The sequence below is a fragment of the Acanthopagrus latus genome, chromosome 2 (genome assembly GCF_904848185.1).
Source record: "Acanthopagrus latus isolate v.2019 chromosome 2, fAcaLat1.1, whole genome shotgun sequence".
Classification (NCBI taxonomy): domain Eukaryota; kingdom Metazoa; phylum Chordata; class Actinopteri; order Spariformes; family Sparidae; genus Acanthopagrus; species Acanthopagrus latus.
Genome location: NC_051040.1, coordinates 22,672,151 through 22,686,446, shown reverse-complemented (window position 1 = coordinate 22,686,446; position 14,296 = coordinate 22,672,151). Strand labels below are relative to the sequence as shown.

At 41.7% G+C, this 14,296-nt stretch overlaps 2 protein-coding genes across 2 annotated transcripts; both read left to right on the top strand.

The window, feature by feature from the left end:
* The first annotated feature begins 2,008 nt into the window (after nt 1-2,008).
* On the top strand, nt 2,009-8,137 carry mmp20b (matrix metallopeptidase 20b (enamelysin)). The gene is made up of 10 exons (XM_037117656.1): nt 2,009-2,143; nt 2,809-3,047; nt 3,703-3,851; nt 4,159-4,284; nt 4,371-4,529; nt 4,642-4,795; nt 5,586-5,719; nt 6,305-6,461; nt 7,109-7,212; nt 7,955-8,137. Exons 1-10 carry the CDS (start codon nt 2,009-2,011, stop codon nt 8,053-8,055), a joined length of 1,458 nt encoding a protein of 485 aa, XP_036973551.1. The 3' UTR covers nt 8,056-8,137.
* Nucleotides 8,138-8,605: 468 nt separating this feature from the next.
* mmp20a (matrix metallopeptidase 20a (enamelysin)) lies at nt 8,606-13,812 on the top strand. The gene is made up of 10 exons (XM_037117667.1): nt 8,606-8,725; nt 9,853-10,106; nt 10,285-10,433; nt 10,585-10,710; nt 11,622-11,783; nt 11,877-11,988; nt 12,071-12,213; nt 12,438-12,594; nt 13,303-13,406; nt 13,712-13,812. The coding sequence occupies exons 1-10, from the start codon at nt 8,606-8,608 to the stop codon at nt 13,810-13,812; spliced, it is 1,428 nt and encodes a 475-aa protein (XP_036973562.1).
* The last annotated feature ends 484 nt before the right edge of the window (nt 13,813-14,296 follow it).

The window sequence follows — 14,296 nt, the reverse complement described above, 5'->3', positions numbered from 1 at the left end:
ACAGTTACTCTTTCTGATAGTACCACCAGGAGGAGCCAAAGCTAGACTCAAAGTGTACACATTGTGGCTTTCAAGGCACCACAATTAGTTTCAGTGTCTGCTGTTTCACAGAGTGAATTTGATGGTGCCATTCTAAAACAAAACTGCATCTATGTTGCATATTTGAGTGAGGTGACACTTTTTCAGAGAGTCACATCCAGCACATGATGTTGATACTGTGTGATGAGGAAACTTGATGCAACATGAATAAATGAATGTTCAGGTTTGATGGGAGTCAGGTTTGACTGTTCCTGAGTGATAACAAGGAACAATGAAGGGACTAGTTTGAGTATTGTTTAACAAATATCTGCATTATTTTTAAAGTCACTTGTCATTGCGTTGAAAGTTTTGTCACGTAATTCTGACTCTCAGTTCCAGTTTTAGTCATTTGATGATATACGGTGTCTTGAAGTAGAAAAGCACAGATACCGTTATCGTTCATTCATCTGTCATCCGTGACTGCTTATCCTGTCTTGGGTTTTGAGAGGCTGGAGCCAATCTGTGCTGAGACTGGGCGAGAGGTACACCTGGACAAGTCACTGACTCATCTCAGGGCAGAAACAGAAAACAACCATTTGCACTCACATTCACATCTACAAGCTCATTTAGAGTGATCAATTAACTTTAGACTGTGGAAGAAAGCTGGAGTACCTGGAGAAAACCTGTGTGGACATGAAGAAAACATGCAAACTCCACAAAGCTTCTTGTTCTGAAGCAAATGTGCTAACCACCGCATCGCCGTGCCACTCTCAGTCCTTATTGTTGCACATAAAAAAAAGATGCTTTCCAGGAAAAATATTTGTCCTCTCAGCTACGCGTTCTAACATGTCTGGCACCTATTCAGTTTCAAAGTGTATGTCTGGGGCAAAACAGAGTTGTTTCTACCATTTTAATTACCCCAGCGGTCTCTCCCGGCTTGTAACCTTGCTGTTCCAAACTCCGCTCTCAGTCATCACCTCTGCCTAAAATGACTTCATTACCTCGTCTGTATTTTGACCGTAAAACCATAGCGACACAAGTTTTGCAAGTCCTCTTGCAAAAGATCGAGGCGCCCTCTGGAAAACTTTGCTCATGTTGCCCCGCAGAGGAATGCTGTTGGTCCCGTAAACCTCCACAATGACCAATCAACCGTAATTGTAGCCTGAATGTACCGCGGCACCACCCTTGCCAGTCTAGGCGGCCTGGCTGGCGGCCATTTTCTTTTTCGAAGGCCTTAAATCCACCCCTGCAATTTCAGGCCCCTTTCAGCGAACTCTGTCATTGAAAGGTCTTACATGCATCTACTGCTATAACAGTACGAGAATGGTCTTTGATGGGGTTATTTTGGGAGCCCTCGCAGAATGCGTGGGACTGAGCAGTGCCACCCAGCTCATTGTGTTACATCAATCTTGAGGTTCCTTCACTGGAGCTCTGCTGAGGGAATGGTTGACTCAATATCAGAGGGTTTTGACCAACAAGTTTACACCATGCTTACGCCAAATATACTTACAGTTGGACTGATGAGCACATCTTGCAGAAACAATCTCTTTTGATGCTACATGTTGCCTAATATATCAGTTTCACATTGCACTCTTAAACTCCAGAGTGAAAAATTTGCATCTTTGTCTAAATCACATCACTCTCATCCTTACTGAGGTAATCCATTCCAGCCCTGAATTTGCAATTGACAATTTGAATAAAATGTTGAAACTGAAACCATACACTGCATCCATTTCAATCGCCATTGGAGCAAACATGTCACGTGACATGAAAAATGTTGAAATGTCATTTCTATCTTTTCTCTTTTGCTGTCCTTGGCTCTCTCCAAACCCCTCCCTAATTCCATAGTACTGTCTGAGGCTTCCCTTTGGATTTGCAAGCGGCATGAGTCACAATAGCCATTTAAAAGGCTTTCTCATTAACCAGAACTTCCATCTCCAGGTGTTTTTAAACTAGGCCACTACAGTTCATGTAGTGTTACATCTGTGAAATGCATGTCATGCTGCTCTCCTTCTGCGTCTTGGTCTTGCTTATGCCTGGACCGTGTTTTACGGCGCCCACATTTATGCCGGTGGGAGAGATCTCTCCTTCCACAGAACCACAGGTTGACTTGAAGCTGGCCACTGTAAGTGCATAATTGCATGATCTGCATTACAAATGTTGGGGACTGGACTGCATGTGACTTTTTATCTTCTGTACAATGCCACAAATGTGACAGTTTAGAAGTGTTTCTCTTGAGGGTTACTGCAAGGATCCTGTCTCGCCCGTGTTGAGAATTTGTCACTATGTTTTTATTCACTTTTGTTTTTGTGTGGGTGGGGGGCGGAGGTAAGTCACTGCACTGCCCTCGGAGTCCAAGTAGCCGTTACATTGCATGCTTTAGCAGATTCTTTCAGCATCGTCATTTTTTTCTCTCTCCCTGATGTCCTTTCACGGAGGTGTTCTTGTTTTATTTCAGAGGGAATGGTTTGGAAAGACGGTCTGCATGGGGACTGAATGCTTGGAAAGTTTTTTTTATCCAGCTGATTGTGAAGGATTTCAGCTGTGTCATTGACAGTTGATGCTGTAAATCTGATCATCCATTGGTGTAGATCAGTATGTTTCTGTATAGGTCATGATTCAAGATAATACACAATTGGATGGATGCAACAAAATAAGATGGACACTACTGTCATGCATGCGGCAGAAAAGCAGCTCGTCCTTGGCACTGATGGAATGGTGCAGGACCAGTTCATTTACCTGGCTCTGCGGTGCAACACGATCTGATGCCTCTTTCGAATCTACTCCTAGGAATACCTTCAACAATACTACAACCTGCAAAAAGAGCCTATGGGGCGCATAAAGAGGAGCTCGCCCATCTTCACCTCCAAGGTGAAGGACATGCAGGTATTCTTTGGGCTCAACGCAACAGGTGCTCTGGACTCAGACACCCTGGAGGTGATGAGCACCCCTCGGTGTGGCGTTCCAGATGTGGAGGAGCTCAGCCTCATCCAGGGGACACGATGGAACAAGAACGTCATCACCTACAGGTATTTATGGGGTCTTTAATGGTGTTTAATGATCAGTGTTTTTTATTTTTTAATGGAGTAGAAACACAGTCTGTTTATGACAGATATAGGCATGTCTGACCAAGACTGAGATTTCAAAATACAGACCAGTCTGGTTGTCCCTAAACTGCAAACCCCGCCAGTACGTGGGAAACATTTTGAGCCAGCGGGCAATAAAACCTTTGGCAGAAAGACGGAATAGCAACTGTCACAAATCATTATGGTTAACAGAGCATTTGGGTTTGGGATTCCTGCCTCTGAGAGTTATTGTGGGTTTGTGAAAGTGCCAAGTTCACCATACATGCCTGAACTTATGTAACACCGTCTGAAATGTCCTCATGCAGTTCATTGCGAGTTGTGCTCGAGGCATGCCTGCTGGGTTAGATGTGGAACGAATGTATAATTAAAGATAACATAAGAAAGGCAGCTGATGCCATTGTTTTTACAATGTAGAGAGCATTTCAATAAAGGCTGTTTAACCATCTGGTACATGATTTGTCACCGTTGGCCTGTGGATATCTACTTTTCTCTCTAATGTATCAGTTTCAATAGGTTCCCCACAGTGATGAGATTTATACTTACGCTGAGGGGGTCCTATGTCTCGATCTCCAATCAATAACATGACATGCTGTTGCAGCATTGGCAGGTACACCCGAGATTTACCCCGCTACACCGTGGACTCTCTGGTTGACTCAGCTTTCAGCGTTTGGGCCCGAGCCAGCGGTCTGACATTTGTCAGGTCACACACCCGCAGCGCTGACATCATGGTGGAGTTTCTGACCAATCGTGAGTCTGATTTTTTGCTTCACGCGGGACGGGGATGGACAATATTAACATGTGGACTGCACAGCTTGAGTCATGCTCACAGAGTGAAAACACCTTTCACTGATATGTGGTGTATAATGTAAAACGCAATCTGCTTCAGTAGTCATTTAACTGCTAAACAAGACGGTGTCATCGCACACTGGCTGCTGATCTCGACAGACTCATTATGGGGAGGTGAACAGAGGCCTGTAATTTTCTTTCTGGCATGAAACAAAATTGTTCTCTCTGCGGTTTCTTTTTCATGTTTGGCCGGGATTATATCATGAAGAACATGGAGACATGTATCCATTCGATGGACCCAGAGGCACACTGGCTCATGCTTTCGGCCCAGGTTTGGGTGTTGGAGGGGACACGCACTTTGACGACGATGAGCACTGGACAGCAGGAGAAACAGGTGCTGGATTGAATGAGGAATGAAGTCAAACGGTACACATATAAGACCATCATTTATTTGGGTGCATTCTCTCCGTCCTGTTGCAGGTTTTAATCTGTTCATTGTAGCGGCGCATGAATTCGGTCACGCTCTGGGCCTGAAGCACTCCACGAACCCAGAATCCCTGATGTATCCGACCTACAAATCCTCCCGCCCAGCCAACATATTATCAAGAGAAGACGTAGCGAATATCAACGCACTTTACAGTAAATTCATGTCCACTTAAAATGATTAATAGCTGGAGTGCAGTACAGTTTTTTGGTTTGAGCGGCATCTGATCCTCCGGTGTGTGCTGTTGTGTGTCAGGTCCGGTCAGAGGTCGTCCAGGTTACCTTTCGAGGTACGGCTCTCAGTATAACCCCCGGGTGTCAGGATCGCTGGTGCCTCGACTCATGCAGAACAAATGTGATGCAGACCTGACTTTTGATGCCATCTCCACTCTTGGTGATGCCACTTTCTTTTTCAAAGAAAGGTATGAATATTTATCATTATCATTTTTATTCATTACAACAGTTCTCCATCCAGCTGTGAATTAAGGGAAAAAACTCAACCAAATATGAAACATAACTCGTTGTCTACTCACCTTCATGCCGATGGAAAGTCAGGTGAAGATTTGTAGTCCATTAAACATTTCTGGAGTTTCAAAGCATGACAGCATTCTCGTAAACAGCGAAAGTAGATGGGGACTTGTTTTAACATTTAAACGAACAATCAGAGGAAAAAACATAAAACGTGTCCCCCCAGCTTTTAGAATATGTTATTCAGACTTTATTAAAGCTTCGCTGCAGCTGCTGAGCTAAAAGCGTTAGCCCATCTGAAGTCGGTGTGTGAGATGTGTGACATGGTGTGGATATAGTCTTCATTTTATAATCATATCTAACTTTCATTCATAATACAGTCTCTTCCAGATTGCATTAAAGGTTCAGTGATTATGATTTAGGTATTTAGGTATTTAAGTATAATAATCATATCCATGTTTGCATCACTGCTTAAACAAAGAGCGATTGTCTTTTTAAATCCATCAAGACAGTGGATCATTTTCTACAGAGTCTGCCCATGTTTCTACTGTAGCATATAATGGACAAAACCAATACCAACCTGCTCTGTACTGCAGTACCTTTGCATTTTTACCTTTTTTAGCAGCAACCTGAGAGGAGGGTGTACACATTGGACCTTTAATAGATCTGATTTTATTATCAGTTATATCCAACAGTTATTGGTAATTCATATTTTCTCTTCATGTTTTTCTTCTTGCACACCAGATATCTCTGGATCAAACACAATGAGCAATACGACATCAAAGAGGGTCCCATCACCAACTTTATGCCGAAGATCGAAACCAGCATTGATGCTGCCTTCTGGGTGCCTCGCAGATCCACCGCTTATCTCATTCACGGTAAATGTCTTCAATAAGTCAGTGCGCATAGGTTACCTTGATACCACCACATCTCTTCTCACCTTACGACTCGTCAAATATGGCAGCTTGTTCAGTGGCCCCAAGCTCTGAACTATGACACTCTACCTACCCCTCCTGTTTTTGAAGTTAGCATTACTATGCAATGTGTGGTTAGACTTTCAAAATAAAGATTGCTGGCAAACATTTAACATATTTTGACATATTACCACTCTTGCTTGTGATATGACGTGGTCATGGTTTGCATATTTTGGTTAGGCTTAGGCACAAAACCTACTTGGTTAACTTTAGAAAAATGTTATTGCTTATGTTAAAATAATTTTAGTCACATAATTTACATAACATATATTTCATAATTTACATAAATGACTTCACTGTACATTTACACTCGGTCACACAGGGTACTGGGGTTCTCCTGGGGAAAGTCCTCTAAATGATCCATCCAACCCCAGCCACCTGCTGACTAGTACAGCATCATACTTAAGAGGCTTAAGGCTACTGACCAATAATAAAGCCATTAGTCAATAATTCAGCAATTTGACCTTTTTTTTCACTGTGTGTCGACAGAATCCATGTTCTGGACAGTGAGAGGCTCTCTTGTGAAGGGAAAGCCACGAGCACTCAGTCACTTTGGGTTTCCAGCCTGGGTCCAGGACGTTGATGCAGCAGTGCATGTAGTGAAAACAGGACGCACTCTCTTCTTCATGCATGATATTTACTGGAGGTACAGCAACATGAATCCAATCGGTTAAACAGTATCGCCACCGTTCTTATACATCAGTTAAGACAACTAGTGCTTTATAGACTTGTGACTCAAATTAGATTGCACTAGTGTCCTCTTCTTTTCTGTAGAGACAAAGACCAGTTTTCGATCTTTTGAGGTTATTTTAACAGTCAAGTACCAGTATGCTCATGTTTGGCACTGTATCAAATATATATTTTCCCTTTTTGCGGACAGGAAATTGCAGAGTCCCTTTTCATGCATTATTGAACATAAACAATTTAGAAGTCAATGTGCACTACATATTAAACACAATTATGCTGCACTGTTTTTAGTCTAAATGCACTACTTTTTTGACATTGTGTGAGATTAAATGAACATGTAGTGGCATAACCGAGAGGAATCACAAAGCACCGGTTGAAAGCGACTTGCATGTTAATGAGTTGACTAAGAGCTGACTGAAAGACTTCATTTGTCATCTGGACCTCACACAGAGAGCAAAGGGCACAGTGCGGACTCTGAGGTCCGATGACGTGACTGGACCGGTAGCGACCACGAACAAATGTTTTGGCTCAGCTTTGAAAGAAAGGACAGATGATCGTGAGTCATGGCATCTTAAAAAACATAGCTTATACGGTTTTCTCTTTCAGTTACAATGAAAATCGAAGGGTTATGGATTTCGGTTACCCGAAGTACATCAGCGAGGACTTTCCCGGAGTCAACGCCACAATAAATGCAGCTTTGTATAAAGACGGTGAGCCAGAGTGATTATTATTCCCTGCTGTACTGTATGATGGCACAGAGAAGTGTGCAGCTTGTGGGAAGAAATTTTAATCAGAAGAGAAAGATCTTCAATAACATATTCTTTTTATTCCTAAACAAACTATAAAACAAAAAATCTTTGTTGCCATGACTGAATTTGTTTATATTTGGCGGACCCTGCCACCTTGATAGCTTCAAACTGTTTTCTTTTTTCTCAGAGAAAAGCTTGTTTATTCACTTACGGAAAAAAAAAAAAAAAAAAAAAAAATCGGAGCTTGTATTATTACCTCAGTAATATGATAAATATTCAAACGCTGACTTTGAATTTCTCCTCTAAAACTACATAGTGCCTCTTTAAATCATACTCAGGTCAATCTTGTCGACAGCAGGCAGTACTTCTGTCTGTAGCTTGAGGGGGGCTTTCGCAAGTTGTATTGTTATTAGTAGCACAGGAATGTTAATTTACATGCAACATCAGCCGAGAGCATTTTTTGCAGAGTGCGTGGTTCCCCTCTATGATTTAAGGCCGTATAATTAACCCACCACCCGGCTCTCATGTGATATACCCTCATTTCTGCTGTGAGTAGAAGTGGATATTCAAGTTCAGGTAGATGCTCATCATCATCATCATCATCATCATCATCATCAAAAACATAAACATAGGAGACAACACGACGCGATGAAATGTTAAATATATGATTGACTTTGTTTGCTCCTTTTTTTTCTCATCTCAGGTTTCATCCACTTCTTTGTCGGATCGCAAGTCTACAAATTCGACTACACCCAGAAACACGTCGTCGGGGTTGAGAAAGCAAATTCCTGGCTGGGATGTTGAAGTACTGTAAATCTCCACACGTGCAACGTGGTTTACCTGTAAACCTTGATTAAATTCAACCACGAGAAGAAGGAGAAAAACTGAACACTGTACACCTTCACGTCTAAGTGGAGTTTTATTTATCATATTTTGTCAGAATAAAGAACTTAAACCTAATGATCAGTGTGGTTTTTCTGTACTCCACAGAAATAGCTCTGCACATCTCTGCAGTGGCGACTGATTTACAGATGTAATAGTGGATGACTTTAATGGCTGCAGGTTCTGACTTGACTGAGTAGGATCTGCAGAATTATATGAACAACACATTTGGCTTCTTGTTTCTACAAAACACAGCACACAAACACATATCTCACCATTACAGACAGAAAGTATGTAGACATAGTGTGTAGACATTTCATTGGGAGGTTTAAACCACAAAACCTCAAAGAAAATTGGGGCAGGTAGACCCGGCTGTAACTACCAGGATCGTGCGCTTTTGTGGCATGCGATTACCCAACGTCCCCGGGAATCCTCCCATATAAAAAAGGTGAAGCCTGGTGGAAATTTAAACATGGAGTTGTTCTGGCTGTGGATACCTGTTCTGGGCTCTCTGATGTTAGCGGAATATGTGTGGACTCTACCCATCGATCAGGACCAGTGGCCAAGGCCTGAGGATGTGGAGCTGGCTGAGGTTTGTGGGTGGACGACTGTCTTTATATAGGAAATTATATGATACACAGAAAATGCCTCAGAAATGTTGTGCCAAAACAAATTTAATTTCATGCCAATGAATGTTACTTTTATTGTTCAGTTCAATTAGTTGTTTAATTGTTCAATGTAAACCTATTCAACACTGTAAAATAAAGTTTGTAATATCCTTTCATTGAAAAAGGAACAATATTGTGGGTATTTGATTTGAATGGCTCAGTTATAAAGTGGTATCTACAACATAATGCAGGCGGTTTTTCACCTTTATTACAAATAACAGTTTATGCATAGATAGATAGATTTTTGGATATGAAAAAAAATGCAAATTCTTTGAGTATAACATGACAAGAAGAATATGCAACCAGGGCTGAAAGGAAACAATAATAATTTATAATAATTCTTACGATCAATCAAGTGATCCTTCAATTGTTAAAATGTGAAAAAGATGTGAAAAATGCACATTACAGTTTTCTATAACCCAAAGTGATTCTTTTAATTGCTTCTTATGTCCAAACAACAGTCCAAAACTCAAAGCCAATTTATTCATATCATGTCATAATTGACAAAAAAGAAGCAAAAAAAAAAAGCTGGAACCAGCAAATGTTTGACATTTTTGCTTGAAAATTTGCAGCTCTTTATACAAAGAAAGCAGAACTGATGCTAATACAGTTGCTTTGAATTTACCTTAACATCACTGGCATGACATAAAAACAAAATATGGGGGCATCCCTCTAGCTCTTAATTGCTGCTCCTTTCATTAATCCACTGCTCAATTATCTTAAAATCCTTTAAAATCCCTCTTCACTGTTGATAGACTGTTCATTTAATAAGTCGGATCAGTGAGGGATAATCCTGACTCTTCATCTGTGTCCTTCATGAATTGAACTGAAAGAGAGAAGTCTGCCCCGGTATCAACACAATTTAGCTGTGGTGACTCAGGGGGAAAGGATTTGTATAACTAATACAAACGTGCATGTGAAAGCAAAAACACCAGCTTTAACCTCACATCATCATATTACAATACTGTTTGAAAAAAAAAAAAATAATAACAGAAAACACAATCTGCAGATGCATTTTAGACCTAGAACTCTGAACTCCTCTCAACAACAGGACTACCTCAGGAGGTTTTACAACCTGAACCCTGGAGACGGAGGCAGAGTGTCGGGAAGAAGTATCAGGTCTACGTCAGCCGTGGAAGAGAAGATCAGAGAGATGCAGAACTTCTTTGGTCTGAGAGAGACGGGTCGCCTGGACCATCACACCCTGGATGTGATGAGAGAGCCCAGGTGTGGTGTTCCAGATGTAGAAAACTTCAGCTTTTACCCAGGAAAGCCTAAATGGAGGAACCCAACCATCACATACATGTGAGATGTTTCATGGTATCTTAGAAGCTGATTATTGTCATATTGTAAAAAGGTACATCTAAACAAAATCATGCAGGTTGTTTATTTTATCTTTAGATCAAATTTAATATTTCACTGTTGCTGCTGCTGTGGAGCTCGCTGCTCACATTATGTTGTGTTTGTGTGTCTGTGTGAGCAGGATTGCCAAATACACCCAAGACATGAAGAGAGCGGATGTAGAAAAGTCATTTCGTTCAGCCCTGAAGATGTGGAGTGATGCAGCACCGCTGACGTTCAACAAAGTCACCCATGGCAAAGCCGACATAGTCTTCTCCTTCACTCGCAGAAGTAAAACTGACAGAATGTGACACTTCTGAACAATTAACATGATGTTTAAGATACACTCAACACAGAATTCCTGATTTGTAATTGGCGTAAAATAGGTTCTTTGTAAATCCTGCCTAAATCATAGTGTGAAGAAGTGTCATTTCTGCTGCAGCCCATGGAGATTTCTTTCCCTTTGACGGACCCCGGGGTGTGCTGGCTCATGCCTTTCAGCCAGGAGAGGGCTTAGGTGGAGACGTGCACTTTGATGAGGATGAAACATGGACGGCGGGGACGCAAGGTTTGTCACTCAAAGCATGTTTACAATTTTGTGAGAAGGAACAATATTGAGTCAGCAGGCTCAGCCAGGAAACAGAAAGATAGTTTGGGCTTTTTAAACAGTCCAATCATTTCACTTACACTGCTCGTTAAAGTGTATCAATGTTTTCATACAAAGGAAAATAATGTGAACACAGTATAGTACATTTACTGAAGCACTGTTATGCTACCCAGTCTCCTCTGATTGGTCAGCTCACACATGCCTGGCCCAGGAACGCTTGCCGCGAGGCATGATTCATGTAAATGTGTGACATGATGTGATGTCACAAAGTCACTGAATTAAAGGTGAGACTACTGACGAGGCGTTTGAGGAGCAGTGTTTTCTGTGTGAGAGAGGAGCTTCTGTTGGTGTGAACTTTGACATTTTAAACTTTCAAGATATTCATATGAACAAGAACATATATAAAACCCTGAAGGCTAGGACAACAATTTTACGAAGCTTAATAGGTCTCCTTTATACCACTTTAAACATCCCAATTGGTGCAATCGGTGTCAAATGTGCAAAATGTGGTATGTATATTTAAACAGAAACAGAGGTGCACTGTAAATGCTGTAATCCTTTGTAAACTCTGCCTTTTGTGGCAGGGTTTAATTGCATGTTGTTGCTGATTGGGTTACACCAACCAAATGAGTGTAAACGTACCTGAAAACCTGTTGCACACCACAGGAAACATGTTGCATGAACCAGAAACCATAGCAAACCGATCCACACCATTTCCAGACTGAACTTGCCCCAGGTGTTACAATGTCAGCTGATTCAAAACCCTCACATCATCAGATGGGTGTGGCCACAAGTGACACCTTTTTCTGGACGTTTCAGGCAATCTACCTGTCAAATGGTCTAACAGGTCAACTTCTGTTGCTGTGTTTCAGGTTACAGTCTGTTTGCAGTTGCGGCTCATGAGCTTGGCCACTCGCTGGGTTTGACTCACTCGAGAGACCCCTCTGCCATCATGTACCCTAATTACAGGCATGGCAGCAGTACTCAGTACTCTCTGTCCAAAGATGATGTGCTCGGGATCCAAACGCTGTACGGTGAGGAACTTAAGAATTGCATATACAATGACTGAAGAATAGTGCGCCATTGTGCTCAATGTTATATGAAATGCACGTTCTAATGTTTCCTAGGAAAACCTACAGGAAAAGTGGAAACACAACCAGCCCCGAAAAAGTGCGACCCCAACTTTTCCTTTGATGCGGCAGCTATGATCGGAAATGAGATTGTTTTCTTTAAAGACAGGTACAGCGTGTTTCAAATGACTGCGAGTGAGCTTCAGCATGTTTGAGCCGCAACTGAGTCTGCTCACTATGTCAACCTGCAGGCACATGTGGATGAGAACAACACAGACAACGTACTGGAATCGCCTGCGAGAGAGCCTCAGGAGCACATATTTACCGAGCATCAGTTCTCCCGTTGATGCCGCTTATGACATCCCTGCCAAAGGCGTGGCGTACATATTCACTGGTAGAGTAATGGGCAGTCTGCAAAGCATCACTTAGGCCTTGTCAGCATGACATGGCTCGAATTTCCAGCCGGGGAACACAACGTCGCACCCAAATTACAGCCTTGTGCAACTTAAGTGTTGCAGTTCATGCAAGAGGCTTGTTGAGTTTGGCAGCGCTTGTGGTATGTTTTTTTGTTTTTTCACAGTGTCCAAAAATGTAGTGACATGGCCTGTGTTTTTCCAGGTCATAAGTACTGGGTGGTTCAACAGCTTAACATGAAAAGTCATGCGGGCTCCATCTATGAGTATGGCTTCCCCGCCAGAGTCAGGCAGGTTGACGCTGCCGTGCATGTCAGTGAAAATGGGAAAACAGTCTTCTTCACAGGAGAGCTTTATTACAGGTAACTTCTTTTGGTGCCGGCTCGTTTCACATTTGAAAGGGACAGTTCACCCCAGAATGAAAAATACATTAACGTTGCCCTCGGATGAGCTGTAGCACTAGCTAACTTAGTTAGCCTCTCGTCCATGGGTAGATGCAGTTGCGCACACCTCGTTGTGAGCAGCTTCCTGTAAGGTACAATTTTTTTTTTTCTGTAGAACTGCACTCACCAACCGTATCACCACACAGCAAGCAACTGCATCCACTCATGGACAAGGCTAGCTACCTAAGATTACCAAGCACCGGTTGATTGGTAGAAATTCAACGATAACGAAAGTGCTCGGCATAACATGTTGTTCATTCACAAAATGGAAGATGTCTCTATGATCGGCCGCCTCCAAAATCAGCAAATCACACAAAAACAATCCAGATGTAAAACAGCTTTACAGTTAAGAGCAGAAATATGTATTTTCGATTTGAGGGTGAACTGTCCCTTTAAAATGATTAGTAAATATAGTATACATAGTAAAACTTAAATACATTATCATGTAAATATACTGTCTGTTCAAAGCAAATCAGTATGTACTGTCCCTGCACCCAAGGTGCAAGTGAAGTCTGATCTGGAAAACTCATTTTAAGACATCTAGCTGGATGAACAACTTTATACATGAGGACGGCTCTTTACTGACATTTCCACACAAACTGGTTTCTTTGAATGATCCTCTCTCAGGTATGATGAGCGCAGCAGAAGGATGGACCCAGGCTTCCCCAGACTCATTCGGACAGACTGGCCCGGAGTCCCGAAAAGGGTTGACGCTGCCTTCAAGTTACATGGTAAAGAAAAGATATGGTCATGAACTTTGTATAATGTGGACCTAAGGATCTGGACACAAATAGAGAACAGCTGAAATAGAAGTTGTAATTTCTTCTTTTTACCGGGTTTAGGTGGCAGACGGGTGGGGTTTACCGCACTGGACTCACTTTTATACTGGAAACACCATTTGGCCCATTTTTAGAACAATGCATTACCCAAGTATAACTCTTCTGTTTCCAGCTGAACTTTCATGTGTACATTTCATCCGATTTGCTTTGAAACAACATGAGGACATACATCTTTTTGTATGATGTTCTGTCGACAGGTAGCATCTTCCTCTTCAGTGGGCCAAAATCCTACCAGTATGACTTCAGAAAAAACAAGGTGGTGAACGTGATTTCAGCAAATTCCTGGCTAGGATGTTGATGCGGTGGATACAGTGGTGAGCGAGTCACTGGGAACACATTCTTTATAAAGTTTTGGAGAACTCTGTTATGAGAAATGATGAGAAAAGAAAGGTCTTACTGTTAGACGGATATGATAACCATTTTATAATATGTATTTGAATGAACTAAATGTGTATGCCTGTATGTAAATTACCTCAATGATGCCCTGCTGAGCACAATAGCCCTTATGTGCAAGGATGTAAAGTACAGAGGAGAATGTGAATATCAAGTGCACTGTGTATCATTTCTTTAAATAGATTTTGTATTAAGCTGTACAATCAAAATGTACATTTAATTCATCTCATCCAACTTTGGATAATAACCCACATGTACTGTGTAGGATGTCACAGTCAATATAACTTTGACTATGTTGTGAGCCTGAAAAAATAAAAACAGGTCGTAATAAATAAATTGATATAATAAAATGCCATTTTGGTTGGTAAATCTGAAAACGTTTTTGTACA